This window comes from Ahaetulla prasina, chromosome 2, assembly GCF_028640845.1.
Source record: "Ahaetulla prasina isolate Xishuangbanna chromosome 2, ASM2864084v1, whole genome shotgun sequence".
NCBI lineage: Eukaryota > Metazoa > Chordata > Lepidosauria > Squamata > Colubridae > Ahaetulla > Ahaetulla prasina.
The window spans coordinates 10,442,156-10,469,985 of NC_080540.1; the positions used below are offsets into that span (position 1 = coordinate 10,442,156).

At 42.5% G+C, this 27,830-nt stretch overlaps 1 protein-coding gene across 1 annotated transcript; it reads left to right on the forward strand.

Moving 5' to 3' along the window:
- The first annotated feature begins 5,496 nt into the window (after positions 1–5,496).
- LOC131193521 (zinc finger protein 850-like) lies at positions 5,497–27,480 on the forward strand. The gene is made up of 6 exons (XM_058173779.1): positions 5,497–5,597; positions 7,145–7,298; positions 11,089–12,423; positions 13,125–13,140; positions 21,667–21,685; positions 24,475–27,480. The coding sequence occupies exons 3-6, from the start codon at positions 11,668–11,670 to the stop codon at positions 26,234–26,236; spliced, it is 2,553 nt and encodes an 850-aa protein (XP_058029762.1). The 5' UTR covers positions 5,497–5,597; positions 7,145–7,298; positions 11,089–11,667; the 3' UTR covers positions 26,237–27,480.
- Positions 27,481–27,830: the final 350 nt, after the last annotated feature.

Consider the following 27,830-nt stretch of genomic DNA (forward strand, 5'->3'; position numbering starts at 1 on the left):
AAAAAACCTTGCCAAGGAAACTACAGGGAAATGGAAGTGCAGGATAACTCCCCAAAAACTACTTTTGCAACTGAGTGAACCTTGAAGAGTGACGTACTTAGCTTCTCAAGATTAGGGAGGTGGTGTGCTTTAAATATTTATGAAGTTCTTGTTTGTGTGCACAGCCGTTAAATGATTTCCAGCTTTTTTCTATCAATAGAATAATGAAACGTGGAACAATAATTGGAAACATCCACTCTCCTTGCTTCCAAACCACATCTAGATAGGAGAGATTCTTTCTATTTGCATTCTTGCAAAACCTAAATCTCACTAGAGGGAGGAATTGTTCTGAACAGTCAATCTCCACAGGGGTTAGATTTATTATTTCCAAACAGTGGGCAAAAGATTTGGAGGGCACAAGTGTAGAAAGATGATGTATAAATTTTCTGTGGATCTTAAGGATTTGGGACCCAGGAGAATTATATTTTTTATTATTATATTTATATTTGTATACCGCCCATCTCCCGAAAGACTCAGGGCGGTTCACAGCCAAAAAACAACAGAAAACATATAATACATATAAACAGCTAAAAGAATAGACAGTTAAATTCAATTGATGCCCTAAAACTTTTAAATACAAATTTAAAACCTCAATTAAACCCCTTTTTTAAAAATCCCAATTTAAAAACTACGTTCAAGCTAGTCCTCACTAGAATCAGTGGGTCAGAGGCTCAAAGGGAGCCAGCTTCATTTGTGTTGGCCAGAAATGCTTCTGTTGGAAGAAATATGTTATTATTTATTTTTTTATTTTTATTTTTATTTTTTTGAATTTATATCCCGCCCTTCTCTGAAGACTCAGGACGGCTTACACTATGTTAGCAACAGTCTTCATCCTATTTGTATATTTATATACAAAGTCAACTTTATTGCCCCCAACAATCTGGGTCCTCATTTTACCTACCTTATAAAGGATGGAAGGCTGAGTCAATCTTGGGCCTGGTGGGACTTGAACCTGCAGTAATTGCAAGCAGCTGTGTTAATAACAGACTGCCTCAGCAGTCTGAGCCACAGAGGTCCCAAGAGGCCCCAGGTTCAGTTCCAAGTGGGAAGAAAGACACTGGAAACATGGAGGCTGCTTGGAAGGATGGTTTAATGGTGAAGTAGAACCATGAAACGTGTGATTCTGGGTAGCTGAGCACATGGAATGGAGATATATATATATTTATATCCTCTCTTGGGTCTTGCCCTAGAGCTTCCTATTCCAGTGCAAGAAACATATCCTATTGGCTGTAAGACTCCCAGGGGGCGGGGATCTTAGCTAATTTTGTACGCTGGCTGTGTCCCAGGCTTGGTTGAATCTTGCTGGGTGATGTAATGAAGGCGCTTGGTTGTGCCATTTGGTAAGGTAGATAATCCTATTATGTTCTGGTCATGTCTTAATCCCATCACCCTGGAAATGGAGGCCTTTTGTTTTGTAGATAGGCTGGCCCAGTCTTAATATGCACCAAATATTTGCTGGGGGCAGAGAGCTGCTCTTTATCTTTAAAAATCTGTTTCTCCTTTTTTCATCTAGGGAAATATAATATTCTGACTTTTTAATGTTTCTTAAAATATTTCATACTTCTAGGAAGTGTGGCTGCTAACTTTCTTCAATCTCCCTTTTTTGCCATAATATGTGGGTGGCACACACATCTCATTGACAAAAGATTTTTTAAAAATGATCAGATTGGGAGACCTGATGGGTGCTTTTAATTTTTCTGATGCAAAGGGGGAGGCATTGATAGAGGCAGCAGAGAGGATTTCTTCAGTGGCTCCCCAAAAGAGAGCTTTTAACCATGAAGATCTAGCAGCCAGGGCAAAAATTCTGGAAAAAAATTTGCAATATCCAGTTTTCTATGCCAATTATTTTCAGAGGTTTGATGTCACTTTCTGTGAGCTTACAGTGAGGTTTCAAGCAAGCACAAGTCTCAAAATTCTTCACAGCCATGGTTTTCCTTTAAATAACTCCAGGCTGCCCATTACTAACAGTTTTTTTGGAGGGGGGGGTTGGGGTTGTTTTTTTTGCATCCAGAGTTTTTGAGGCCAAATTGAGGTTAGCCATTGTGCAATCCAAACTATTTAGTATTTTTTTCAAATTGGGCACAATGAGCCCTGGGACTCCTACCAATGAGACCACCAGTGCAACATATCCTGCTTTACTGGGTAACTGGGCAGCATCATTTGTGAGTCACAATCAGGGCTTGGGTTTTTGAGATCTCTTTTCTGCTACTTCTTCACTGAGGGAATTGCCTGAGGAGGATGCCCCCTCCCCCATGGAATTAGCAGGGAAATATCAGTCTGATTCTGAATGGGATGTCTGTGTATATGTATCTGTGTGTGTGTTTGTGTAGCTACTTTTACAATACAGGCAATACAAACATGCTGGACAAATTTCCCTCCCACCAGATAGAACTCCATGGTGTTCAGAACTTGCTGTGCCAACCACTCCCAAATGCAATCCCTCCAAGAATCCATTTAACTGATTACAACATAAATGAGACAAGAAAGAAAACCTTACAATGAATTTCCACCTTCCCCCATAATCTTTCCAGCTGTTTTCTGGGGATTGAAGAGTCCTTGAGTCTTTATTTGTCCATCTCAGGGTCCTTTTTTTCATGTCTGCTGGGTGGCATTAGACTTGGGTTGGTGGTAAGGCTGGTCAATCAGGCTTGGGTAGGTCTGCCCCACTCTTGACTGCTGGGATGACTTTCTTATGGAGGGCTGGATCCAAATGAGGACCCAGATTGTTGGGGGCAATAAAGTTGACTTTGTATATAATATACAAATGGATGAAGACTATTGCTTAACACAGTGTAAGCCGCCCTGAGTCTTCAGAGAAGGGCGGGATATAAATTCAAAATAAAAAAACAAAAACCAATTTCTGGCTCAATGAATGGAAGGTCTCTGGAGGCAGCATCTGGATCAGCATTATCTGCTTCCACAGGTTGCAGAGTCATCTGTGCAGGGCTGAAAGACATGAGAACAAAATCCCCTCCCCCCTTTCTGGGTAATCCTCCCAGGAAAGGCATTGTAATAGGATTAAAGATAGGGAGGTGGATTTGGGGTGGGTAGATAGCTTGCAGGCAGAGTTTGAGGGGGGAAATTGGTACTGCAGTTATTAAACAAATAGACCAGTTATAATAAAATGTGGACGTCACAGATGAGAAAAAAAGAAGCTGGATTCACATGCTTCAGAAAAAGGATGGAGAGATGAAACCATTTAAACACACAGTAAATGCAAGAATGAGACTTTTTGGTAAATATTCTGTAACTTAAAACATTCCCTCATAACTTTGGGCTGTTCTTACAAGTACAGAAAGGGAAGAAAAATGAACTCAGTTTTCTTCACCCCGTTTTGTGGGCCAGACAAAATTGGGTGAAGACACTTTCTTTCAGTGCTTTTAACTCTTTTCTAACAATTTAAAATTCATATCTCTAGGGATCAGAAACATTTAACAACTGCAATCACCTCAAGGGTCCACAAAGACATACACACACAACAGCAAGGAGAAAAAAGAGAGGCAAACACAAGAGAGGTTTACACACACTGGTCATTCCCACCATTAATCTCAGTTAAATTAGGGAAGGAGATATTTGTGACAGCTGAAAACCCCCCCACCCCACCCCCCTCCAGTTTGAGCAAAGCTGGCTTCAAGAAGCATTGTGCAGTGTTGATGGTGGGAGCCTCCCAGAAATACAAGCAGGTTAGAAGGACATTAAGTAGGCTGCAGAAAAAGTTAATCCTTTGGAGTGGCACTCAATGCCTGGTGATTTAAAGGATTCATTATTATAGGTTTCTTGACAGCAACACACAAACTCTCGTTTCTTTCTTCAGGGTGTTCTCTCTCTCTCTCTCTCTCTCTCTCACACACACACACACACACACACAAACACCAGAGAAAGCAACCTGACTACTCCCTGGCAGTCAATAGGAAGAGAGTGAAATGGGAGAAGTATAAAGGAAGGAAATATTATGGCCAAATCCTGCCTCACCTAAAACAAACAATCACTTGCAAGATTCAACATATATTAAGCATGCAAACAATCACTGTTCACGCTGGATTCCAGCAAAACATTGGCATCTTTCTGAGCAGCCCTGACCTAAAGCAGAACCGCAGCTTATATACTGTTAGCCCATTATATTACAAAGATATAGAAAAAGCACCTTATAGAAGTGATGGCGAACCTTTTAGACACAAAGTGCCCAAACTGTGTGCGCACGCATGCCGAAACTGAAAGGTGCACACATGGACATACACGGACAAGAGCATGCATGGACATGTGCACGGACATGCATGCATACGCAGCAGAGACCCAAAGGCCACCTGGCTGGTGGGAGGCAGGGCATCCCAACTCCAGTAGCACAGCAAGAGGTAAGATCTTTACCTTTCATGAGGTTACAGGAATTGGGTATGTCTAGTCTAATGAAAAGGACAAGGGGAGACATGATAGCAGTATTCCAATATTTGAGTGGCTCCCATAAAGAAGAGGGGGGTCTACTTATTTTCAAAGCACCCGAAGACAAGGAACAATGGATGGAAACTAATGAAGGAGATAAGCAACTTAGGGTCTCCTGCTTGATCAGCGGTTGGAGCAGTGGTAGAATTCAATTTTTTTACTACTGGTTCTATGGGTGTGGCTTGGTGGGCATGACTTGGTGAGCGTGGCAGGAATATTGCAAAATCCCCATTTCCCTACCCACTCCTGGGGGAAGGATATTGCAAAATCTCCATTCCCATCCCACTCTGGGGCCAGCCAGAGATGGTATTTCTACTACTGGTTCTCCAGAACCTGTCAGAACCTGCTGAATAGTACCCTTGGGTTGGAGTCAAGACCTCCAAGGTCCCTTCCAGATCTGTTCAGATTGATTGATTGATCTTAAAAACTGCATCCCAGAATTTGCTGTTGGAGTTTGGTGTAGTGGTGAAGGCACCAGGTTAGAGACAGAGAAATGCTCAGTTCCAGTCCCACCTGAAGGGCAAAACTTTGGCCAATCCTCTGAGGTCTAGGAAGCAGGAAAGGGGGGAAACCTCTTCCAAAAACCCTTGCCAAGGAAACTGCAAGCCCAGGCATCAAGACTGACCCAAAGGCACCAAAAACGAAGGTAAGTAACGTTAATTTTACACTATTTCACTCGGCTCAGTTGCAAAGATCGGTTGCTAGGAGTCGAGAAGGACCTGCTGCCATGTAATTACTGAAAACATCTTCCAAACGTCTTCGTGAAGCCTGGACAAGCGTGTTTTTCTATCTCCCGTCGCTAGATGGCGGTCAGGCAACATCTTTGCCTAGAAAGCCACCCACACTTGAGTGCCATTACGCGTGAGCTTAAAAAAGGAGTTAAAACCATTGAGTATGCATTGCTAGAAAGGATGAGAGTAGCGAGGAAACAGTAACTTCCTCTTCCGGATGGTTCATGGGAGGAAGTTGGAGTGCAGAGCGGCTTTTCTGCTCTTCCCAGGGTCGAAGCAGCAGCTGGCAGGTGAGTTGAGGGCAGCAGCTGGGAGGAGAGTCCGGGAGCAAGTCGGGCTGTTCGGTTCCCTCCACGGCCTGGAAGCAGAGAAGCAACTGGGATGAAGCAGGTCAGCTGCTGCTCCTGCTGGTTCCTTCCCTGACCAAATGGAAGCCCACTGGGGCTGCAGGCTGTGAAACTGGTGGCTGGAATTTTCTGCTGGTGGGAAGATTGAAAAAGTCTCTTTTAAATTAAGGTTGATTCTTTGGGAATGGCTTCCCTCCAGAGGTTGTGGCTGCTCCGTCACTGGAGGGTTTTAAGGGGAGATTGGACAGCCATTTCCTCTGGATGGAATAGGATCTCCTGCCAGAACAGGGGATGGACTAGAAGACCTCCAAGGTCCCCCCCTCTCAATTATTCTGTTATGGACCTGATGTTTTCTGAGCAACAAGATCGGACTGATGTGCCTCTGGTCCTTTCTGGGTTGTTTTACTTCCATTTCTAGCTTACAAGCACCGTGCTTTCCTATTAGTGCCCCCATCAGTGTATTAACTAGGTTCAACTGTGCTTAATGCAGCACTTTTTAAAAAAATAGCTATTGATCAGGTGGCTTAATGACACAGATGCTAGTCCCAATTGTAGTCAGTAAGTGAGGACTACTTCAATAGGGATATCACCAAAGGTGTTGTGGGAAGTATTTTCTGCCCTTACTGGAGCTCATGGCTTCCATGGACATAACTGATGCTTCAAATCTTGCAGAGGCTTTAGGCATCATTTGGTCAGTTAAAGCCCCCACATCTGCAAAGTTAGTGTCATGCAGATTGACAGGTGTGGCTTGGTAAAACAAAAGACAGAGTCCAAGTGTGTGTGTTGATAAGCCAATGCATTTATTCATCTAAATAAAGATGGATCCCTCCTAAAGGAAGGAACCCTGAGTATAGTGCAAGGCAGATAATTATACGTTTCTTTGCTTTTGCTTCATTACATAACAGGGAGCTGGCACACGACAGATAAGGTATAGAAATATAGAAATTATAACAATTATAGAAATAGTCAAGCATGTTTTGTGGTTTTGATCACATGCCTAACCCACAGGCTAGTGGTTTCCTGTGAAAGTTTCCATGGCCTCAGAAGCCTGTTGGGGCCTGAACTTCAGCCTTGCCATTGTTGAAAAAAACATCCATCTGGGTTCAGTTCCAAATGGGGGAAAAGACATTGGAAACATGGAGACTGCTTGGAAAGATGGTTTAATGGTGGTCAGGATCACATGGTTTGAGTTTCTGAACAGAAAAGGGGCCGAGATGCTGAGCATGCCTTGGTTTTATGCCCTCTCTGAGCTTTGGACTTCCTGGGGCACAAGAAGAGTACCCTAATCAGTTGTCAGACTCCCAGGGGATGGGGGTCTTAGCTAGCCTTGCTGATTGATATAATCTTCCCAGGTGCCAGGTGGTGAGTTTCTGTTGCTAGATGGGTCCTTTTGTGTTGCAGATGATGGTCCATTGACAAAGGTGGGGAGAATAAGTTTCTGCCTCTGGCCCATTGACAAAGATGGGGGGAGGCAGGAAGCTGCAGGGAGCTGCTTTGTCTTTGAAACATGTTTCTCCATTTCTCATTCAGGGAAATATAATTTTCTGCTCTTTTTAATATTTTCATTATTTTCATATTTCATTCTTCTAGGAGAGGGGTGGGTGCTAACTTCCTACACCATCTCAACAGATGAGCAATCATCAAATTAATCAGATTCCTGATTAACAATAGCACAGAAGGTTTGACTGTAACCATTTTGAGTTGTTTATCAGGCTTGAAAGCATGGATTATCTCCATATTGTAGGTGTGTGTATTTTTATTTTTCCCTAGTGTATATGTCTGCAAATGTATAATCTCTCCCCAGGACTTCCAGTTACATATTCGTGGAAAAAAAAGTACACTCTCCTTGACTTCTATGATTTTACATATCAGGACGTAGTAAAAATCAGTTGGTTCTTGGAAGTTCTTGAAAGTAGGTAAAATACAACCACAGATGTACCACAACACATGACATATTACATCAGGTCATCATTTATTTTATAAAAAGAAAGCCAAAACGGAGAAGTCATGTGTGAAAAATCTTTGATTCAATAATTTGTAGAACCACCTTTAGCAGCAATAAGTAGAAGTATTAGAATTCTAGAATTCCCTCAACATTGTCAAACTATTACTAAATCTGCACTACTATTAATCTTCTCATTGTTCTCATCATCCATCTCCTTCCACTTATGACTGTATGACTGTAACTTTGTTGTTTGTATCCTTACAATTTATGTTGATATTGATTGGTTCCTGATTGCTTATTTGTACCCTATGACTAGCATTAAGTGTTGTACCTTAGAATTCTTGACGATCGTATCTTTTTTTTTTATGTACATTGAGAGCATATGCAGCAAGACAAATTCCTTGTGTGGCCAATCACACTTGGCCAATAAAAAATTCTAGTCTAGTCTAGTCTAGTCTAAAGTAATTCTTTTCTGTATTACATTATCAGTCTCTTGCAGCATCGTGGAGGAATTTTGGCCCATTCTTCTTTACAACATTGCTTCAGTTCATTGAGGTTTGTGGGTGGTTTTTTTATGCACAACTCTCTGGAGGTCCCGCCAATCCTCTCCTCCTCCTTGTCCTCCCCGCCCAAGCGGCAGCGGGCTCTGTGGGACAGGGAATAAGGCAAACTCCCTGTCAAATAGCAAGGCCAGCCATGGAATTGGAATCGGTCAGGTGCAGGAACCAATGCTATCCATTGCCCTGGTGTGCTGCTCACTTACATGGCCCAGCCTTACTCTTTGAAGGATTGAAGGATGAATGAAGCCTTTAACTGAGTGAGGAAGCACTGCGGGGCCAGCCCGGTGGAGTTTGCTGTGCTGGGGTAGGAATGAGACCCTGTCCTGTGGACCCCACTGCCGCTTGGGTGGGGAGGAGGAGGAGGAGAATGGCGTTGCTTTGCGCAGGCTGGCCAGGGAGGGAGGGGGCAATCATGGCTACCGCCGCCAGCAGCTTGAATGCCCCGACCGCTGTGCCGGGGGAGAAATGAGAGGCCCTGCTGTCCCGTAGAGCCTGCCTCTGCTTGAGTGGGGAGGACGAGGAGACCAACGGCTGCTCAGGTGGCTCCTGCTCTACCCCACCCCGCTGCCTCTGCCAGCAGCTTAAATGCCCTGACTGAAGCAAGGATCGCGCACTCTCCCTCTCATAAACACACACACAAACAGAGTTTGGAGAGCCCCCCTCCTCTCTCTCTCTGTCTCGCTGCGGCAGCTGTTGCACTGCTTCAGTGCCTGGCTGGCACTGGCTGGCACTCAAGTAAGCTAGTGTGGGGCGTGGGGGGGGCAGCTCCGCACCCACCCATCCACCTTGCTTCGTGCTCCACTTCCTGGCCGCCTCGCTGCCCAGGTGGCTCCTGCCATCCGCACCACTGCCAGCAGCTCAGGTGCCCTGACTGAAGATCGCTCTCTCTCTCTCTCTCTCACACACACACACACACACACACACACACAGAGATTGCATTGCGCTATCTCTCTCTCTTCCCCCCCCCCATCATTTGCATGCAAGCTTGCTCAGTGGGACAACGAGGTCTCATTAAGTGAAAAATAGTTGTTGTTTTTTGGAGGGGGGGAGCAGGAGCTTGTAAACACTTTTCGCACCGAGAATGAAAGTTTCTGGGTCCCTGTCTATCTGCAAAAGAGGATGGGTGCCTGAATCTGCGCAATATTATAGCACCCAGGAACGTCCATTCTCGGCATGAAAAGCATTTCCAAGCCAAATCTCCTTTCCCTTCCTCGGAGGCAAAGAATAAAACAGTAAAGACAGAGGAGCTCTGATCAGCTATCAGAGCCATCCTTTTGACAGTTTTGCTGTACTGTAGTCTGTGGACGCCCCCCCACGAAATGCAAGCATGGGATAAACTGAGTGTGGTTTGTTCTCAGTCTTTTAAGCGGCCACAGACTACTAGCAAAAGTGGCATTTGATCACAAGGTGAGAAACGTTTCCCCCTTTTGCATTTGAGCACCCAAGAAGGGACAGGAAAGACAAAGAAAAAGAGGGGAAGAGAGCAAGGAAGGAAAAAGAAGGAAAGAGGGAAAGGAAGAAGAAAGGAGAAAAGGGAAGGAAGGAAGGAAGGAAGGAAGGAAGGAAGGAAGGAAGGAATGAAATTATAATGAGAGAGAGTGTGAAGGTCTGAGGTAAATCCTGCCTTAGCACTTTCTCTTTCCACTTATGACTGTATGACTATAACTTGTTGCTGGCAATCCTTATGATTTATATTGATATATTGACCATCAATTGTGTTGTAAATGTTGTACCTTGATGAACGTATCTTTTCTTTTATGTACACTGAGAGCATATGCACCAAGACAAATTCCTTGTATGTCCAATCACACTTGGCCAATAAATTCTATTCTATTCTATTCTATTCTATTCTATTCTATTCTATTCTATTCTATTCTATTCTATTCTATTCTATTCTATTCTACTGTCTACTGAGGATGCTTTGGTTAGAAAGCCTGGTCTCCTCGTAAGGAGATGGAGTGGGCCTCCCTCTGACCCACACACTTTGTCCTCCTGCGCATACCATGAACAACCTGGCCAAGGAGAGTAAGCACAGCAGCAGTGGGAGCTGCCCACACCTACTCTGGCCCCGCCCTCCCCAGCCCCCTGAAGTCAACCACAATCCTGATGCCGCCCTAAATGAAATTGAGTTTGACACCCCTGCTGTAGAATGATGGGCTTTAAATTGTTTGGAAATGGCCTTTTAAACCTTTCCAAATTGATGGGCAGCAATGATTGCTTCTCTAAGATCACCGCTGATATCTTTACTCTTTGGCATTGCGTTAACACGCACCTCAATGCCGGACACTAGGAAACTCCTACAACTTCGGCTTTTTTAGATGTAGTCACACTTGCTGATGGTCAACTGATCAAGGGCACTTTATTAGCAGTACTTGGCTGCTACTCGGCCTCTTTATACTATGGAAGCAGTGATAAAATTTCCTAATGGTGAGAACAATTAACCAGCAGAACGGCTGGCCTTCAGAAGTTGTGGTGCTCCATCACTTAAGGCTTTTCAGAAGAGATGTAATAGCCACTTGTCCAAAATGGTATAGGGCAGGGGTATCAAACCTGCACGCAATATCATGGGGTATTGCAATGTTTTTTACCTTTCCGGAGCTGGGGTGGGTGTAGCCAGTTTTACACACCTGGTATTGGGTCTCCTGCTTGAGCAGCGGTTGGATTAGAAGACCTGCAAAGTCCTTTCCAATTCTGTTCTGTTCTGTTGCGAAGACATTTTTTATGTCTGGATAAGTAAAACCATAGAAATCAAAGAGGGTGTACTTTCTTTTTCACTTGACTGTATTTGAAAACAACCCTTTGCACTGCTAAGAATTTGTGATTGACCTAGTCAACAATTGAATTTCATCATTGAATGGATATTCAAACTTGGATCTGGATAGTCTTCCATGTGTGGTTAATGTAAGAGCTTCTTTGAGTATTGTGGCATGTTTGCTTTTTCATTGTAATGTAAATGTTTTTCTTTTTTTGTCATCTTCTGCAACCATTTTATGCATAATTAAAGATAGCTTTTTATTTGAATTTTATAGACAAAGAGGAAGGCAATGAAGAGTATTCCGGATAACTGAGGATAACAAGCAACATTGAACAGCAAAGCAAGTCAGTCCAGAAATCAAAATATTTTCCATTTCCTTCAGAGACCTATACAATTCTTCACCTCCCTCAGCAAAGTGAGAGAGAAACGAGAGAAAATCAGGAAGAGATTTTTAGCTGGGAAAAGTAGAGTTCAAAAGTAGAATTCAAGCATACATTACATGAAAAGTCAAGGGAGATTATTTTTCCATTGAGCAAAAGAGGGAAATATCTGGAAGTCAGTGGTGAGGAAAAGGTCAATTGGAAAGCCATGTACAGCAGTCAGTGTTGCAGGCCTCACTCTGGGAGGAAGAAAACGGCTTGAATCAAAGCACTGCTAAACAAGGGATCATCCATATTTTTGTCCTGCTCAGGAATATGAGTTGTGGAAAAGCTCCATAGACGTTCCTGTTGTGGGAAAGATACAACTTGCAAATCACAGCTGATTATGCCTGAGAGGATCCAAACTGAAGGAAATCTTTATATATACTCTGAATGTGGCAAAAATTTTGATCAGAACACCTCCATTGTGGTTCATGGAAGGACCCACACAGGAGAGAAGCACTACAAGTGTTCCCAATGCAGTAAATGCTTTAGCAAGCATGGCAACATGGACTCATACCAAGGAGAAACCCTTTGAATGTCCTGATTGTGAGAAATGTTTCTGTGATAATCCCAGCCTGGTGATACACCAGAGGATTCACACAGGTGAGGAACCCTTTAAATGTCCTGACTCTGGGAATAGTTTCAGTCAAAATTCTCACCTCGTTTCACACCAGAGGACTTACACAGACGAGAAACCGTTTGAATGTCCTGACTGCAGGAAAAGTTTCAGTCAGCGTTCCAGCCTACTTACACACCAGAGGAGTCACAGAGGAGAGAGACCGTTTCAATGTCCTGATTGTGGGAAAACTTTCAGTTGGAATTCCAGCCTGGTGAGACACCAGTGGACTCACACAGGAGAAAAACCCTTTCAATGTCCTGATTGTGGGAAAAGTTTCAGTCGGAAGTCCAACCTGGTGACACACCAAAGGATTCACACAGGAGAAAAACCCTTTGAATGTCCTGATTGTGGGAAAAGTTTCAGTCAGAGTTCCAGCCTGGTGACACACCAGCGAACTCACACAGGAGAGAAACCATATGAGTGTCCAGACTGTGGGAAAGATTTCACTATTAGGACTAGCCTCCTAAATCATATGCTTATACACACAGGGGAGAAACCATTTGAGTGTCCCGAGTGTGGATGGTGTTTCAGGAAACATTCCACCCTTATTGCACATAAGAAAATCCACGTGAGGCCCCAAGTGATGAGTGTAGAGAAGGTTTGAATTTTATTTCTAAAGTCCCACTGTAAGTCCAGCTGAGAAATTGATTACAAAGAATTTGCCTAATTTTCTGTAGACAAATATGTAATGGTATTAGACGGGAAGGAGGAAGGAAAAAATGGCAACATGCTAGTTTGAAAATGCCTATCTGGCCATCAGCAGCAGAAGTTGCTGGATACAGGAAATCCACGAGTTGCGAATGTAATGGAGCCTGCTCATTCCATCCATTACTCGAGAATTCATGGGAGTGAATCTCGTTCATTGAACAACATCACTCCCTGCTTTTGCCTACGCATTCGTTGCTATCTCACTCAAAATCAACTTGATGAGGCCTCTGGTACCAAGAAAGCAGCCCCAAGTGGCTGTGCACGACTTCTCAGGGTTGCTTTCTTGTTGGCAAATCACTTGAGGATTGCATTCCTGTAAGCTTTGGCTTACAGCAGCCCTTTGCAAAAAGCCTTTGCCTGTAGGGACAGGGCTTTGGAGGGGTGCATCTGTTCTACCCAAGCTCCGCTGGTGCCAACAAAGGCTTTTTTCAAAGGGCTGCTGAATCCTACAGGAACGCAATCTCCCTGAAGGCTTTGGCAAGAAAAAGGCAAACGGAGGGAAGGCCTGAAGGACCAAAGCCTTCCCTCTGTTTGCAAACATCCATGTCTCAATTCTCAGAGAATAGAGGCCTGAAGTGTGAGATTACACAAGATCTCGGACTACTGACCTTGCATGATCTTGCGGTATGTTAGTGTTGTGGTCCGTTAGCAGCTTATGCAGCTGGCAATGGAGTCGGACAGCGAGGAGGCTGAGGTGAGTCCAGGGCCATCGGGAAGTGAGGTGCGGACTCCAGAGCCTCCAGAGACTAATATCAGTGAGGAAGAGGAACAGGAGGAGCCTGTTCCTAATGCATGCATGAGAAGAGCTGCCAAAAGGCAAGAGCAGCTCAAGCAGAGATGACAACTCTGGAGTACGGCCAAGAGATGATTGGCCCCTCCCATAAGGCTTAATAACAGACCAGCACCGGTGGTTCAGCTTGCCGGAAAACAACGTTGTAGCTGTGTCCTCTGCTTCATTTATATCTGTTTTTTGTGGCTTCTGGACATTTGCTAGGAAGGGCCTTTGGCTGTTTGCCTAATTGGACTAAGGTTTGTGATAACTGAAGAATTTGTGTTTGGGTGGCATTTGTTTTACTTTGAGTTGAATGACGCTGGCAGTGAAGTAATTCCCAGCTGTTCGAATAAAGTTTATTTTTCCACGGACTGAGTTTGTTGCTACCTACTTGGGTCTGGGTCACAACGGTTAGGCCTCTTTCATCTGTGAATGCAGGCAAAGAAAGCACAACAGAGAGATCTTTGCAAGGTAAGTCACTCTCCACAGGCAAAGTGAACACCCGGCTTGGGGGAGGGCAGAATAGGGTTGGATGTTGTGGTCGTTCGTAAGGGTGAACAACAACCGTGGTGCTCCAGTATTCATAATTTTGGGTTTGTTTGTAAATGCTAGGGGGCGCTTATCGCGTAACTTTGAACATTCGCTAAGGGAACGCTCGTAACCCGGGGATTACCTGTATTCATTTTTGTAGAAATTATAAAAATCTTTTTGGAGTATTTGTTGCATTTTTACCATGGTAGATGATAGAAATGTCACCTACAGAGTCCCAGCCTTTTTGTCCCTGGGTACCTCTGAGATTTTCAGCCCCAGAATTCCCCAGCCAGCATCTCTTGGGGATTGGAGCGCTCAGACTATAGTTAGAGATTAGGGCTCCTCATATAAGGAGAAAGCGAGAGGAGACAAGAAGTAGAGGGGTTTCCAAGTTTATCTTTTCCAAACAATTCCAGGAATTCAGTGCACCAAGCATGTCTGTTCAGATTGTGTCAAGAATGAGGCACGCAAGTGGAAGAAACCATATGAACAGCAAATATATCGGGGGGAGTTTGGGGCAGTAATAAAACCAGTGTAACCAGAACATGGGTTCTTGGCAGCTGACCACATGGAGTTGAGAGGGAGGGGTTTTTATACCTTCTTTAGGTGTTGCACTTGAACTTCCTGTTCCTGTGCAAGAACATGTATTCTATTGGCTATGGTCAGACTCCCATGGGGCCATGTAGGGGTCAGCTGGCTCTATAGGCAAAGTACAAATCCTAGGTGTTTGTCTGAGCTAAGTTTGGTTGACGTTTCTGAGGGTGATGCAATGAAGGGGTTTGTGTTCTGAAAGGGTGTTGGGCAATTCCTATTGTGGCTTAATGGCTTTTGTCCTGTTTTGGCTCTTGGGTTGAGGCCTGCAACCTTAAATACCCAAAGAACAATTTGGACCCGTTTCCTACAGAAAAGAAAACACCAGGAGCCACAAAACCTGAGTGGGTGTGGCCAACTCAATGTCACTTACTTCCACCAGTCACATGACCTCTAGCCATACCTACTCAGCCGGTCATTAGGGCAGAGAACTAGTTGTTAAACACCGGGAACCACAAAATCCTTTTGACATATCTCTCCCCTCCCCCCCCCACTTTCTCTGTATCTCTCTGTCTCTTTATCTCCCCCTCTCTCTGTATCTCTCTGTCTCTGCCCTGGCCACTTCTCCATCCCCCACCATCGCCCTTACCTTCTCAGTCCAGGCGAGAAGTGACTGGGAGGGGAGGGGGAGAGGCCAGCCAGTGGTGGGATCACCTGACAGGGAGCCACAGCAAAGGGGCCAAAGACCCACATGCGGCTCCGGAGCAGCAGGTTGCTGACCCCTGGTCTAGATAATCACTGAGGACTTTCCCTGACTGAATGGAGAACACAAACTTTATCTCCCTGCTTCTATCCCAGCACTGTCACCCACCCTTTTCCTATGCCCAGAGGCCCCCAGTGCACAGACTAAAGAAAATGCCTTGGGAGACTCCATTACTAAAGAGGTGAGGGAAAAATATCTCCTAAGTCGGCAACACGTGGATCCTATTACAGAAGAGACGTAGACACCACCCTAATTCACAGGAATATAAGAAGGGGGGAGAAGGTAAAAAGAAGATACTTTGCATGTGTTTTCACCCCAAAAGAAAACATGACTCAATTTATCAAAAACAGAACTGTAACTGACAGGTTAAGAATGCAAATTAGAATATGCAAAAATAAGGTTAGAGAATACCTGTCAGCTCTAGGCCAATTCAAATCACTGTTTGGAAGTTGTGAAAGAATTAGCAAACATGATTTGAAAACCATTGTAACATGTTTCAGAGTCCTTGGAGCACGGGAGAACTATAGGTATTCCTAGAGTTACAGTAGTTCATTTAGTGACCGAAGTTACAATGACAGTGAAAAAAGCAACTTATGACCGTTGTAGCGATTTACATTCAGATGCTTGACAACTGACTTAGATTTATAATCTGATTTATAATTTATAATTTATAATGATTATTATTATTATATTATATTATTATATTATTATATATACTATATATATATATATATATATATATATATATATATATATATATATATATATATATATATATATATATATATATATATATATATATATATATATATATATATATATATAGGTCTTTGATTATTGGGTTTTCTCCGGCGTAAAATTGGAAGTGTCTTGGCGACGTTTCGGCGAAGTCTCATTCGTCATCTTCAGGCTTCAGTGCTTCTGGGAGCAATGTGTGACTTCCTTTAAAAAGGAAGAAACAGCTGCAGTCACACATTGCTCCCAGAAGCACGAAGCTGAAGCCTGAAGATGACGAATGAGACTTCGTCGAAACGTCGCCAAGACACTTCCAATTTTACGCGGGAGAAAACCCGAATAACCAAAGACCTACATACAAACACCCGCGAAAACCTCAGAAAACAAATATATATAATATTATATATTATATTATATATATTATATTATATTATATTTTATTTTATTATAATATTATTATGATTTATAATCTGAGTTTATAATTTATAATCCAGTGTTCCAGAGTCATGTGTTCCCCTTTTGTGACCTGCTGACAAGCAAAGTCAATGGGGAAACCAGATTCACTTAACAACAGTGTTACTAATTTAACAACTGCAATGATTCACTTAACAAATGTGGCAAGGAAAGTCACAAAATGGGGCAAGGCTCACTTAACAAATTTCTCACTTAACAACATAGCTTTTGGACTGAGTTATAGTTGTAAGTTCAGGACAATAACTGAGGACTGGAAAAGAGCTGATGTTGTTCCCATCTTCAAAACAGGTAAAAAAATAGATCCAGGAAATTACAGAGAAATCTACCTGACATTAATAACTGGTAACATCATGTAATCAGGCAACAAATCTGTGAACACCTAGAAGCAAACAAAGTTATATAACCAGTAGCCAACATGGGTTGGTCAAAAACAGCTCATGCTAAAAATAACCTTATTTCATTCTTTGACAAAGTGACTAAATTAGTGGACCAGAGAAATGCTGTGGACATAGTATACTTAGATTTCAGGAAAGCATTAGATCACAACCTATTTCTTGGCAAGCTAGAAAAATGTGGGATAGCCAGCACCACCACAAAATGGGTTTCTAACTGGCTGTCAAACTATACTCAATGGGTAGTCCTCAATGGAACTAAACCCACATTGAAGGAAGTAAGCAGTGGCGCACCCCAGACTGCATTTTAGCCTCAGTACTCATCAAAACCTTCATAAACAAACTAGACAAGGGGATAGAAGGTGACCTCATCAAATTTGCAGATGACACTAAGCTGGCAGGAATTTCCAACACCCCAGAAGGTAAGGTCAAGATCCAAAAAGATAGACTTGATAGACTTGAACAGTGGCCCCTATTTAAGAAAATAATATTACACACAGGTAAAAATAAAGTTTTACACTTAGACAAGAAAAAAGAATTGAATAGTCAAACTAGATGAAACTTGGCTTAATGTCAGTAACTGTGAAAGGGATCTTGGAGTCCTAGTGGACAATCACTTAAAAATGAGCCAATGGAATTATTGAATACGGGGGTGGTGGTGGTGTGTGGACCCCTAAACCATGACCTAGCCAGCCGCTGGCATGGTCCCTGGACTGCCAATGTGCTTTAGAATAGATGAAAAACTTGTTTGCTGAGGAGTCAGTCAAGCACCCTGACCCCGAACAACCATTTGTGGTCCAGGCAGATGCCAGTGATGTGGCTGTAGTGGTGGTCCAGCCACAAGCCAACGACAAAGGCCACCTATAACCCTGTGCTTACACTTTCAAGAAGCTCAGCGATACGGAGAGATGGTGGGCAGTGTGGGAGAAAGAAGCCTATGCAGTCTGATGGGCCTCCTCACATGGTGACACTTCCTAGAGGGGAACTGAATAACGTTTGAGGTTTGGACTGACCACAAAAACCTAGAAGCACTAAAAACTCCCCAAAAACTCTCCCCCAAGCAAGTCATCCGGGCATAGTACTTCAAACTTTTTCACTTCAAATTAAAATACCGTATTTTTCAGACTATAAGAAGCACCAGAGTATAAGATGCACCTAGATTTCGAAGAAGAAAACAAGAAAAAATAGTTTTTGGCCTCCGCACATCAGATTTTTGCCCTCCCCGGCCACTAGGAGCACTCTGCAGGCCTCCCAAATCCACTGCGCATCCTGTTTTTGTGAAAAACAGGCCCATTTTTGGCTTCCCAAACCCCTCACGCATCCTGTTTTTGCCTTCCCCAGCCCCCATGAGCACTCTGCAGGCCTCCCAAACCCTCTGTGCTTTCCATTTTTGGCTAAAATTGGATGCGTGGGGGTGGGGGTGTTTCAGGAGGCCAAAAACAGGTCTGTATTCGGTCTATAAGATTTTATTTTTAATTTTTATTTATTTATTTTGTCACACAGTATATATAAGCATAAGCATGAAGTAACTAAACAATACATAAGCATATATATATAAGCATGAGTATATAATAACTATATTAATTGGATATAACGAAAGGAAACAATAGGACAGGAACGGTAGGCATGCTTGTGCTCTTATGCACGCCCCTTACAGACCTCTTAGGAATGGGGTGAGGTCAATAGTAGACAGTTTTTGGTTGAAGCTTTGGGGATTTTGGGAAGAGATCACAGAGTCAGGTAGTGCATTCCAAGTATTAACAACTCTGTTACTGAAGTTCATATTTTCTACAATCAAGATTGGAGCGGTTAACATTAAGCTTAAATCTATTGTGTGCTTGTGTTTTGTTGCAATTGAAGCTGAAATAGTCTTTGACAGGAAGAACATTGTAATAGATGATTCTATGAGTTAAACTCAGGTCATGTCGAAGGTGGCGTAGTTCTAAATTTTCTAAACCCAGGATTTCAAGTCTGGTGGCATAAGGTATTTTGTTGTATTCAGAGGAGTGGAGAACTCTTCTTGTAAAATATTTCTGGACATGTTCAATTGTATTGATGTCAGAAATGTGGTATGGGTTCCAGACAGGCGAGCTGTATTCAAAAATTGGTCTAGCAAATGTTTTATATGCTCTGGTTAATAGTGTAGTGTTTTTGGAGAAGAAGCTACGCAAGATTAGGTTTACAACTCTTAAAGCTTTTTTTGTGATGTAGTTGCAGTGGGCTTTGGCACTTAGATCATTTGATATGAAAACTCCAAGATCTTTAACAGGGTGGGGGTCATCTGTAACGTAATGTCCATCATGTATTTAGTGTTTATGTTCTTTATCCAATATGTAAGACTGAGCATTTGCTGGTTGAGATTTGGAGTTGCCAAGTTTTAGACCATTCAGATACAAAGTCAAGGTCTTTTTGAAGGGTAGCTGTATTGTTGGTGGTGTTCAATAGTTTGACATCGTCAGCAAAGAGAACACAATTACTTGTAATATGGTCACAGAGATCATTAATGTATAATATGAAGAGTGTTGATCCAAGAACGCTGCCTTGGGGAACGCCACTTTTGACAGGAACAGGATTTGATAGAGCACTGCCAATTTTGACCACTTGTTGTCTGTTTGACAGGAAAGAAAAAAAATTCTATTCTATTCTAAAAGCTGTTATCCAATTGTGGAGGAGTCCTGAGATGCCATCATCTCATCATCATCTGAGATGACTCAGGATTCAGGACTCAGGACCAGTCTCTTCCCATAATCCCAAAAGCTTTAACCAAAAACTTTCTATTATTGACCTCACCCCATTCCTAAGAGGACCATAAGGGGCGTGCATAAGAGCACAAACGTGCCTACCGTTCCTGTCCTATTGGTTTTTTTTTTGTTTTTTCTTCTTCTTATATATATGTATATATGCTTATACCTCCTAATATTTCCTCATATATATGTTTATATGCTATATAATCTTTTTGTGTGATGCTTATATATATTGTTGTGACAAAATAAATAAAATAAAATAAATAAATAAATAAAATGCCGTAGGATTTTAGTTTTAGGAGAAGTTTATCATGTACTACTGAGTCAAAAGCTTTACAGAAGTCTATGTAAATTGCATCTATTGCTTTGCCTTGATCAAGATTTGTAGTCCATATGTTTTTGCAGTGGAGAAGTTGTAAATTACATGACAATTTTTTTTCTGAAACCAATGCACCAATATTTCCACCCACTTTTGAGGGGGGGGGAATGTGCATCTTATAGTCCGAAAAATACAGTACCTCCGGGGGTGGGGGAACCTACTCATTGATGCCTTGTCCAGAAAACCACAGTTCAACAGCCATTGTGAGGAAGTAATCCATGCCATCTCCTCCTCCCTCCCAGCCGGCAACCCAAGCCACCATCTGAGGTCAAAACAGACGTTGGGACACCTCTGGTGAAGACCCAATGACAAAAAGCATGAAAACGGCTCTCCCTGAAGGTCCGTGGTTCAATGACAACAAAGACACCCTAACCCTCAAAGACGGGCTAGCATGAAAGGTGTTCTGACCCAGCCTTAGCAAAACCAAGAAACAGAACCTCTTGTCCTGAAAAAAACTTCTTTATTTAATTACTGTGAATTCATGGCATTCCCACACAGAAAAGTCCAGTCAATAATCCTTCCAGGGGTTAAATGAAGTACAGACCTTATCAGTCCCTGGATAATTGCTGGGCCAGGAGCTTCTAGCCACAAAGCTGTAAATCAAAGCAGTCTCTGAGACATGAATCACCATGAACCAATCTTCCTAAATAAATCCGAACAGTTGTTTCCCACAATGTCACTCCCCTTTTGCTTCTATTTATTCCCCAGCCAGGGAGTAATAGTAAGAGTTCAAGTAATAGATCCATCGCAAGCAAAACTCCGAGGCTGGTGAAATCCTCAAAGAATAGCTTTATTGGAAATATCAAATTGGCACATATCTGGTAAAAACCAACTCTGAAAAGTACCGTGGTTTTCACCTAATTAAAAGTAAACCTCAAACAATCAGTCAAATGGCCCAATCACTGCAGGGTCTGCTGGTCTGGTGATATCACTCCTCCTTCATCTGCCCAGGTGTGAGAATGTCCTTGGTTCCCAGGAGAAAGTATTATATTATGACTACACTATCCCAGCTATCTCTAATCCCCCCCTCCCTATCCTTTGCTCAAATATGGCAGCACTGAAGCCTCAAAATGGCTTTAGCAAGATCAACTTCATGGTTGACAGTATTTGCTTATGAATAGAGCTATTTATCTCTTTCTCTCTTAAGTGTTGACATCTGCTGTGGGCTATTAAGGAAGGTGGGGACTGCTTTCTCCCTCCAGGGAAGTATAATATTCTGCCTTTTTAATATTTCTCAAAATATTTCATTCTTCTAGAGGAGTGGATGCTAACTTTCTACTACACTACTTATTCACTTCCCAGATTTTATTCCATTGGTGGTGCTGTATGGTTTAAAACTGGTTCTCCTTCATATTAGGGTTACCTTGTTGTGATCTTATGGACATTTGCTTTTCTTGGAAACAATAGAGAACTGATAATGCCACTGCTACCTTCTGTGATTTTTTTAAATTTCTGTCCCTAGCAAACAAACAAACACAAGATTTCCTAGTGGTGCATCATCCATGTTCAGATTTATAGACAGTCCTCGCCCACCACTTACAATGGTGCTGAAAAAGTAGACTTACAAGTGTTCCCCAAAGTTGTGGCCATCACAATTATTTTGGGGCCAAACTGGCTTTCAGTTACGATACTTGTGGTGTCCCACAGGCATGGAATCGCCATTTGGAACCTTCACAATCGGCTTCCAACAAACAACATTGACAGGAAGTTGTAAGTCACACTCATGGTACATTGCACTGAACAAAACAAGGTGGATTTGCTTAATGACCTCAGTTAGAACAGATATTGTAAATTGGTGTGGGTAAGTGTCAGTGTGAGAAGTAATCACGAACTCCACCCCCACCCCGAGAATGAAATATTTTGGAGAATATTAAAAGACTCAAAATATAATATTTCCCCAAAGGAGAAAAAAAAAATCTTAACAAAGGCAGAAAGAACCCACAACAACTTCTAGCAGATGCCTGAAGTCTTTAGAGGTGGCTGTTTTATGCCAATTAAGAAATCCAGGTCAGCCTATTCACAAACAAAACACCTTCAGCTCCAGCTGATGGGATTAAAATTTCCCAACAGTGAGAACAATAAACCACTGGAACAGTTTGTCTTCAGGGGTTCTGGGTGCTTCATCCCTGGAGGTTTTTAAAAACAGACTGGACAGTCACTTCTCTGAAATGCTACAGGGTCTCCTGCTTGAGCAGGGGGCCAGACTAGAAGACCTCCAAGGTCCCTCCCAGCTCTATTCTGATTAATTGAGTGAGTGGCTGATTGAGTGAGTGAGTGATCTCGAAAGCTGCCTTCTTGAATTTGCTGTTGGAGCAGCCGGAACAGATCGGTGGGTATATTTTGTGGGGAGGAAGAAGATCCATTTTGGTGTATGGGTGAAGGCACCAGGTTAGAGACAGAGAAACGCTCAGTTCCAGTCCCACCTGAAGGGCAAAACTTTGGCCAGTCCTCTCAGGTCTAGGAAGCAGGAAAGGGGGGAAACCCCTTCCAAAAACCCTTGCCAAGGAAACTGCAAGGCCAGGCATCAAGACTGACCCAAAGGCTCCAAAAACAAAGCTAAATAGTGTCACGTTTCATTATTTCACTTGGCTGAGTTGCAAAGGTCGGTTGCTAGGAGTCGAAAATCAATCAATCAAAATCAATTGCAATAATACAAGAGCAAACAATAGATTTAAACTTATTGTTAACCGCTCCAATCTTGACTGCAGGAAATATGACTTCAATAACAGAATTGTTAATGTTTGGAATACACTACCTGACTCTGTGGTTTCTTCTCAAAATCCCAAAAGCTTTAACAAAAAACTTTCTACTATTGACCTCACCCGATTCCTAAGAGGACTATAAGGGGTGTGCATAAGAGCACAAAAGTGCCTATCGTTCCTGTTCTTTTCATTATATCAAATTAATATAGTTATTGCATACTTTTGCTCATATATATGCTTCTGTGATGTGTTGTTGTTTTATGTTGATGCTTGTGTATACTGTTGTGACAAAAGAAAAAAAAAGAAAAAAAAAGAAAAGGACCTACTGCCATGTAATCAGTGGGAACATCTTCCAAACGCCTTAATGGAGATTGGACAAGCGTGCTTTTCCACCTCCTGTCGCTAGATGGCGGTCAGGCAACATCTGTGCCTAGAAAACCATCTACGATCGGCTTGCGCTTAAACCATCGAGTACTGCATTGCTAGAAAGGAAGGGAGGAGATGCGAAGCGCAGAGGAACTTCCTCTTCCGGATCGCTCATGGGAGGAAGGTGGTGGGCAGAGCGGCTTTTCTGCTCTTGCGAGGGTCGAAGCAGCAGCTGGCGGGTGAGTTGAGGGCAGCAGGTGGGAGGAGAGTCCGGGAGCAAGTCGGGCTGTTCGGTTCCCTCCACGGCCTGGAAGCAGAGAAGCAACTGGGCTGAAGCAGGTCAGCTGCTGCTGCTGCAGGTTCCTTCCCTCCCCAAATGGAAGCCCACTGGGGCTGCAGGCTGTGAAACTGGTGGCTGCAATTTTCTGCTGGTGGGAAGATTGAAAAAGTCTCTTTTAAATTAAAGTTGATTCTTTGGGAATGGCTTCCCTCCAGAGGTTGTGGCTGCTCCGTCACTGGAGGGTTTTAAGAGGAGATTGGACAGCCATTTGTTCTGGATGGAATAGGGTCTCCTGCCTGAACAGGGGATGGACTAGAAGACCTCCAAGGTCCCGTCCAATTCTGTTATTCTGTTCTGTTGCAATGATATTTATTATGTCCTGATGAGTAAAACCATAGAAATGAAAGAGGGTGTATTTTCTTTTTCACTGGAGTGTATTTGAAAACAACCCTTTGCACTGCTAAGAATTTGTTGATTCACCCGGTCAACAAGTGAATGTCATCACTGAATGGATATTTGAACTTGGATCTGGATAGTCTTCCATGTGTCAAATGAATCATGATTAATATGAGATTATTGTAGCAATGTGGCATGTTTGCTTTTCCATTGTAATGTAAGCTTTTTTTCTTTTTTTTTCATGATCTGCAACTATTCGATGCACAATTAAAGATACATTTTTATTTGAATCTTATAGACAAAGAGGATGGCAATAAGAGCACTCTGGACAACTGAGGATAACAAGCAACATTGAAAAGGAAAATGAATCAGTCAGGAAATCAAAGTATTTTTAATTTCCTTCAGAAAGCTACACAATTTTCCTAGCCAGGTGAGAGAGAAAGAAGAGATTTCTATCGGGGAAAAAGCAGACTGTGCAAAACTCAAGCATACATTACATGAAAAGTCAAGGCTGATTATTTTTCCATTGAGCAAAAGAGGGAAGTCAGTGGGGAGGAAAAGGTCAACTGAAAAGCCACTTAGGGAAGACAGTTTTGCAGGCCTCAGTCCAGGAGGAAGAAAATCACCTCTAAATCAAAGCACCATTAAACAAGGGATCATCTATTATTGTGAAAAAGTTCCATACTCCTGCCTATTGTAGGAAAGATGCACCTTGCAACTCATGGCTGATTATGCTTGAGAGGATCCAAACTAGAGAAAAGCCATACAAATACTCTGAATGTGGCAAAACCTTTGTTCGTGGAAGGATCCTCACAGGAGAGAAGCCTTACTAGTGCTCCCAATGAGAAAATACTTTAGCGAGCACGGCAATGTGATGATACATCAGAGGACTCACACAGGAGAGAAACTGTTTGAATGTCCTGTTTGTGGGAAAAATTTCAGTAGAAATTCCAACCTCATTAGTCACCAGAGGATTCATACTGGCGAGAAACCCTGTAAATGTCTTGAGTGTGGGAATAGTTTCAGTCGGAATTCTCACCTCATTGCACACCAGAGAACTCACACAGGAGAGAAACCGTTTGAATGTCCTGTTTGTGGGAAAAGTTTCAGTAAGAATTCCAGCCTTGTAATACACCAGAGAACTCACACAGGCGAGAAACCCTTTGAATGTCCTGATTGTGAGAAAAATTTCAGTACCAATTCCAGCCTGGTTAGACACCAGAGGATTCACACAGGAGAGAAACCTTTTCAGTGTCCTGATTGTCAGAAAAGTTTCAGTACCAATTCTAGCCTGGTGATACACCAGAGGACTCACACAGGAGAGAAACCCTTTGAATGTCCTGATTGTGGTAAAAGTTTTAGTAACAATTCCAACCTGGTGACACACCAGAGGAGCCATACAGGAGAGAAACCATTTGAATGTGGTGATTGTGGGAAAAGTTTCATTAGAAATTCCTACCTCATTGGCCACCAGAGGATTCACACAGGAGAGAAACCCTTTGAATGTCCTTATTGTGAGAAAGGTTTCAGTACCAATTCCAGCCTGGTGATACACCAGAGGACTCACACAGGTGAGAAACCCTTTGAATGCCCTTATTGTGAGAAAGGTTTCAGTACCAATTCCAGCCTGGTGATACACCAGAGGACTCACACAGGAGAGAAACCCTTTGAATGTCCCGATTGTGGTAAAAGTTTCAGTAAGAATTCCAGCCTGGTGATACACCAGAGGACTCACACAGGAGAGAAACCCTTTGAATGTTCTGATTGTGGGAAAAGTTTCATTATAAATTCTAGCCTCATTAGCCACCAGAGGATTCACACAGGAGAGAAACCCTTTGAATGTTCTGATTGTGGAAAACGTTTTTCTCAGAGTTCCCTGCTCCTGAGACACCAGAGGACTCACACAAGAGAGAAACCCTTTAAATGTCCTGATTGTGGCAAAAGTTTCAGTCAGAATTCCTACCTGATGACACACAGAAGGAATCACAGAGAAGAGAAACCGTTTGAATGTGGTGATTGCGGGAAAAGTTTCATTAGAAATTCCTACCTCATATGCCATCAGAGGATTCATACAGGAGAGAAACCCTTTGAATGTCCTGATTGTGGGAAAAGTTTCATTCAAAATTCTCATCTCGTTTCACACCAGAGCACTCATACAGGAGAGAAACCGTTTGAATGTCCTGATTGTGGGAAAAGTTTCAGTCAGAATTCAGATCTCATGAGACACCAGAGGATTCACACAGGAGAGAAACCCTTTAAATGTCCTGATTGTGAGAAAAGTTTCAATCAGAATTCAGACCTCATGAGACACCAGGGGGTTCACACAGGAAAGAAATCCTTTGAATGTCCTGATTGTGAGAAAAGTTTCAGTAACAATTCCAGACTGGTGAAACACCAGAGGGTTCACACAGGAGAGAAACCCTTTGAATGTCCTTATTGTGGGAAAAGTTTTAGTCAGAGTTCCCACCTTGTGAGACATCAGAGGACTCACACAGGAGAGAAACCTTATGAGTGTCCAGACTGTGGGAAAGATCTCAGTAGTAGGTCTAACCTTATAAATCATGTGCTTATACACACAGGAGAAACCATTCGAGTGCCCTGTGTGTGATCGGTGCTTCAGGAAATATTCCACCCTTATTGCACACAAGAAAATCCACATGCAGCCCAAAGTGATGAGTATAGAGAAGGCCTGAATTTCATTTCTAAAGTCCCTTTGTAAGTCCAGCTGAGAAACTGACTAATTCAATTACAAAGAATTTGCCTGATTTTTTGTAGGGAAATACGTTGTGGTATTAGATGGGAAGGAGGAAAGATAGTGGCCATCTGGCCTTAAGGATAAGAAGTTGCTGAATATTTATTTTTGCAGAAATTGTGCAATTATGTAAAAATCTTTTTGGGAGTGGTCTTTGTATTTTTACCATGGGAGATGATAGAAATGCCACCTACAGAGTCCCAGCCTTTTTCTCCCTGGGTGCCTCCGAGATTTTCGGCCCCAGAATTCCCCAGCTAGCACCTCTTGGGGATTGGAGCACTCGGATTATAGTTAATTGATTGTGGCTCCTCATATAAGGAGAAAGCGAGAGGAGAAGTAGAGGGGTTTCAACCTTCATTTTTTCCTAACAGCTCCAGGAATTCACTGCACCAAGCATGTCTCTTCAGATTGTGTCAAGAATGAGGCACTCAAGTGGAAGAAACCATATGAATAGCAAATATTTCGGGGGACTTTGGGGCAGTGACAAAAGCGGTGTAAAATTTCAGAAGTAAAGGCTGTTCTGCCCTGCAGGTGACTTCATGGAGAAGAGCTGTAGGAATATTGAGGAGAAAAAAGTATTGTGGTTTTGTGCACATGACCTCGTGGTTTATTCGCAACTCCTGCTGCAATATCCTTTGCTTAGAGATGCGTCCTTGTTAGCCTTTGACGGCTGAGGAGTGAGAGCAGCACCAAGAGACTGATACTTTTATGGTCCCTACCCCACTTGGTGGGGAGATGTGAGAAAAAAAATTGTACACAATTCAAAAAAAACCGGAGACAATTTTTTTAGTAGGTCACGTTGCACGTGATCTCTTTGAGGACTGGTGTGTGGTGGATCCAAGGGGCTCTTTCGGCCCGAGTCTTAAGCTCCTACTTTGAATTTAAACGTGTGAAATTTCTAAACTTTAAAATAGTAAATTTATATTTAATCAATTTTCCTTTCTTTCCTTGGTGTCATGTTAATACACGTGCTTTTTTTAATTTTTATTTTTAAAATAACTTTTATTCAGCATTTACATCTTTAAAATCGTTGTTACATTTTTACAGCTTTCCGATACCGGCATCTTTGGTAATATCTATTTTATCTTTTAATCAACTATATACACATACATTTTATATATTGCTAGCTAATTTCTATATGCATTACAATTTATAGCTATCAGTTACACATTATTTCATTCCTCTATAGTATCTTGTTTATCATGTCTCATCGTCTTATGGTTAGGAGTTGCGGTGTCTCACAGTCATGGAATCACCATTTGGAACCTTCACAATTGGCTTCCAACACACGAAATTGACAGAAAGTTACAAGTCACTGTTATGTTACATTGCACTAACACCGTGATTTGCTTAATGACCACAGCTAGAACAGATGTTGTAAGTTGGCGTGGTTAAGTGAGGACATATTTAATGATCGCACCGGTCAGGAATGGACTTGTTGATCCCAACG

What these genes read in the sequence shown, in the direction of transcription:
- LOC131193521 (XM_058173779.1), top strand. Translation starts at nt 11,668, where the DNA reads ATGGAAGGACCCACACAGGAGAGAAGCACTACAAGTGTTCCCAATGCA.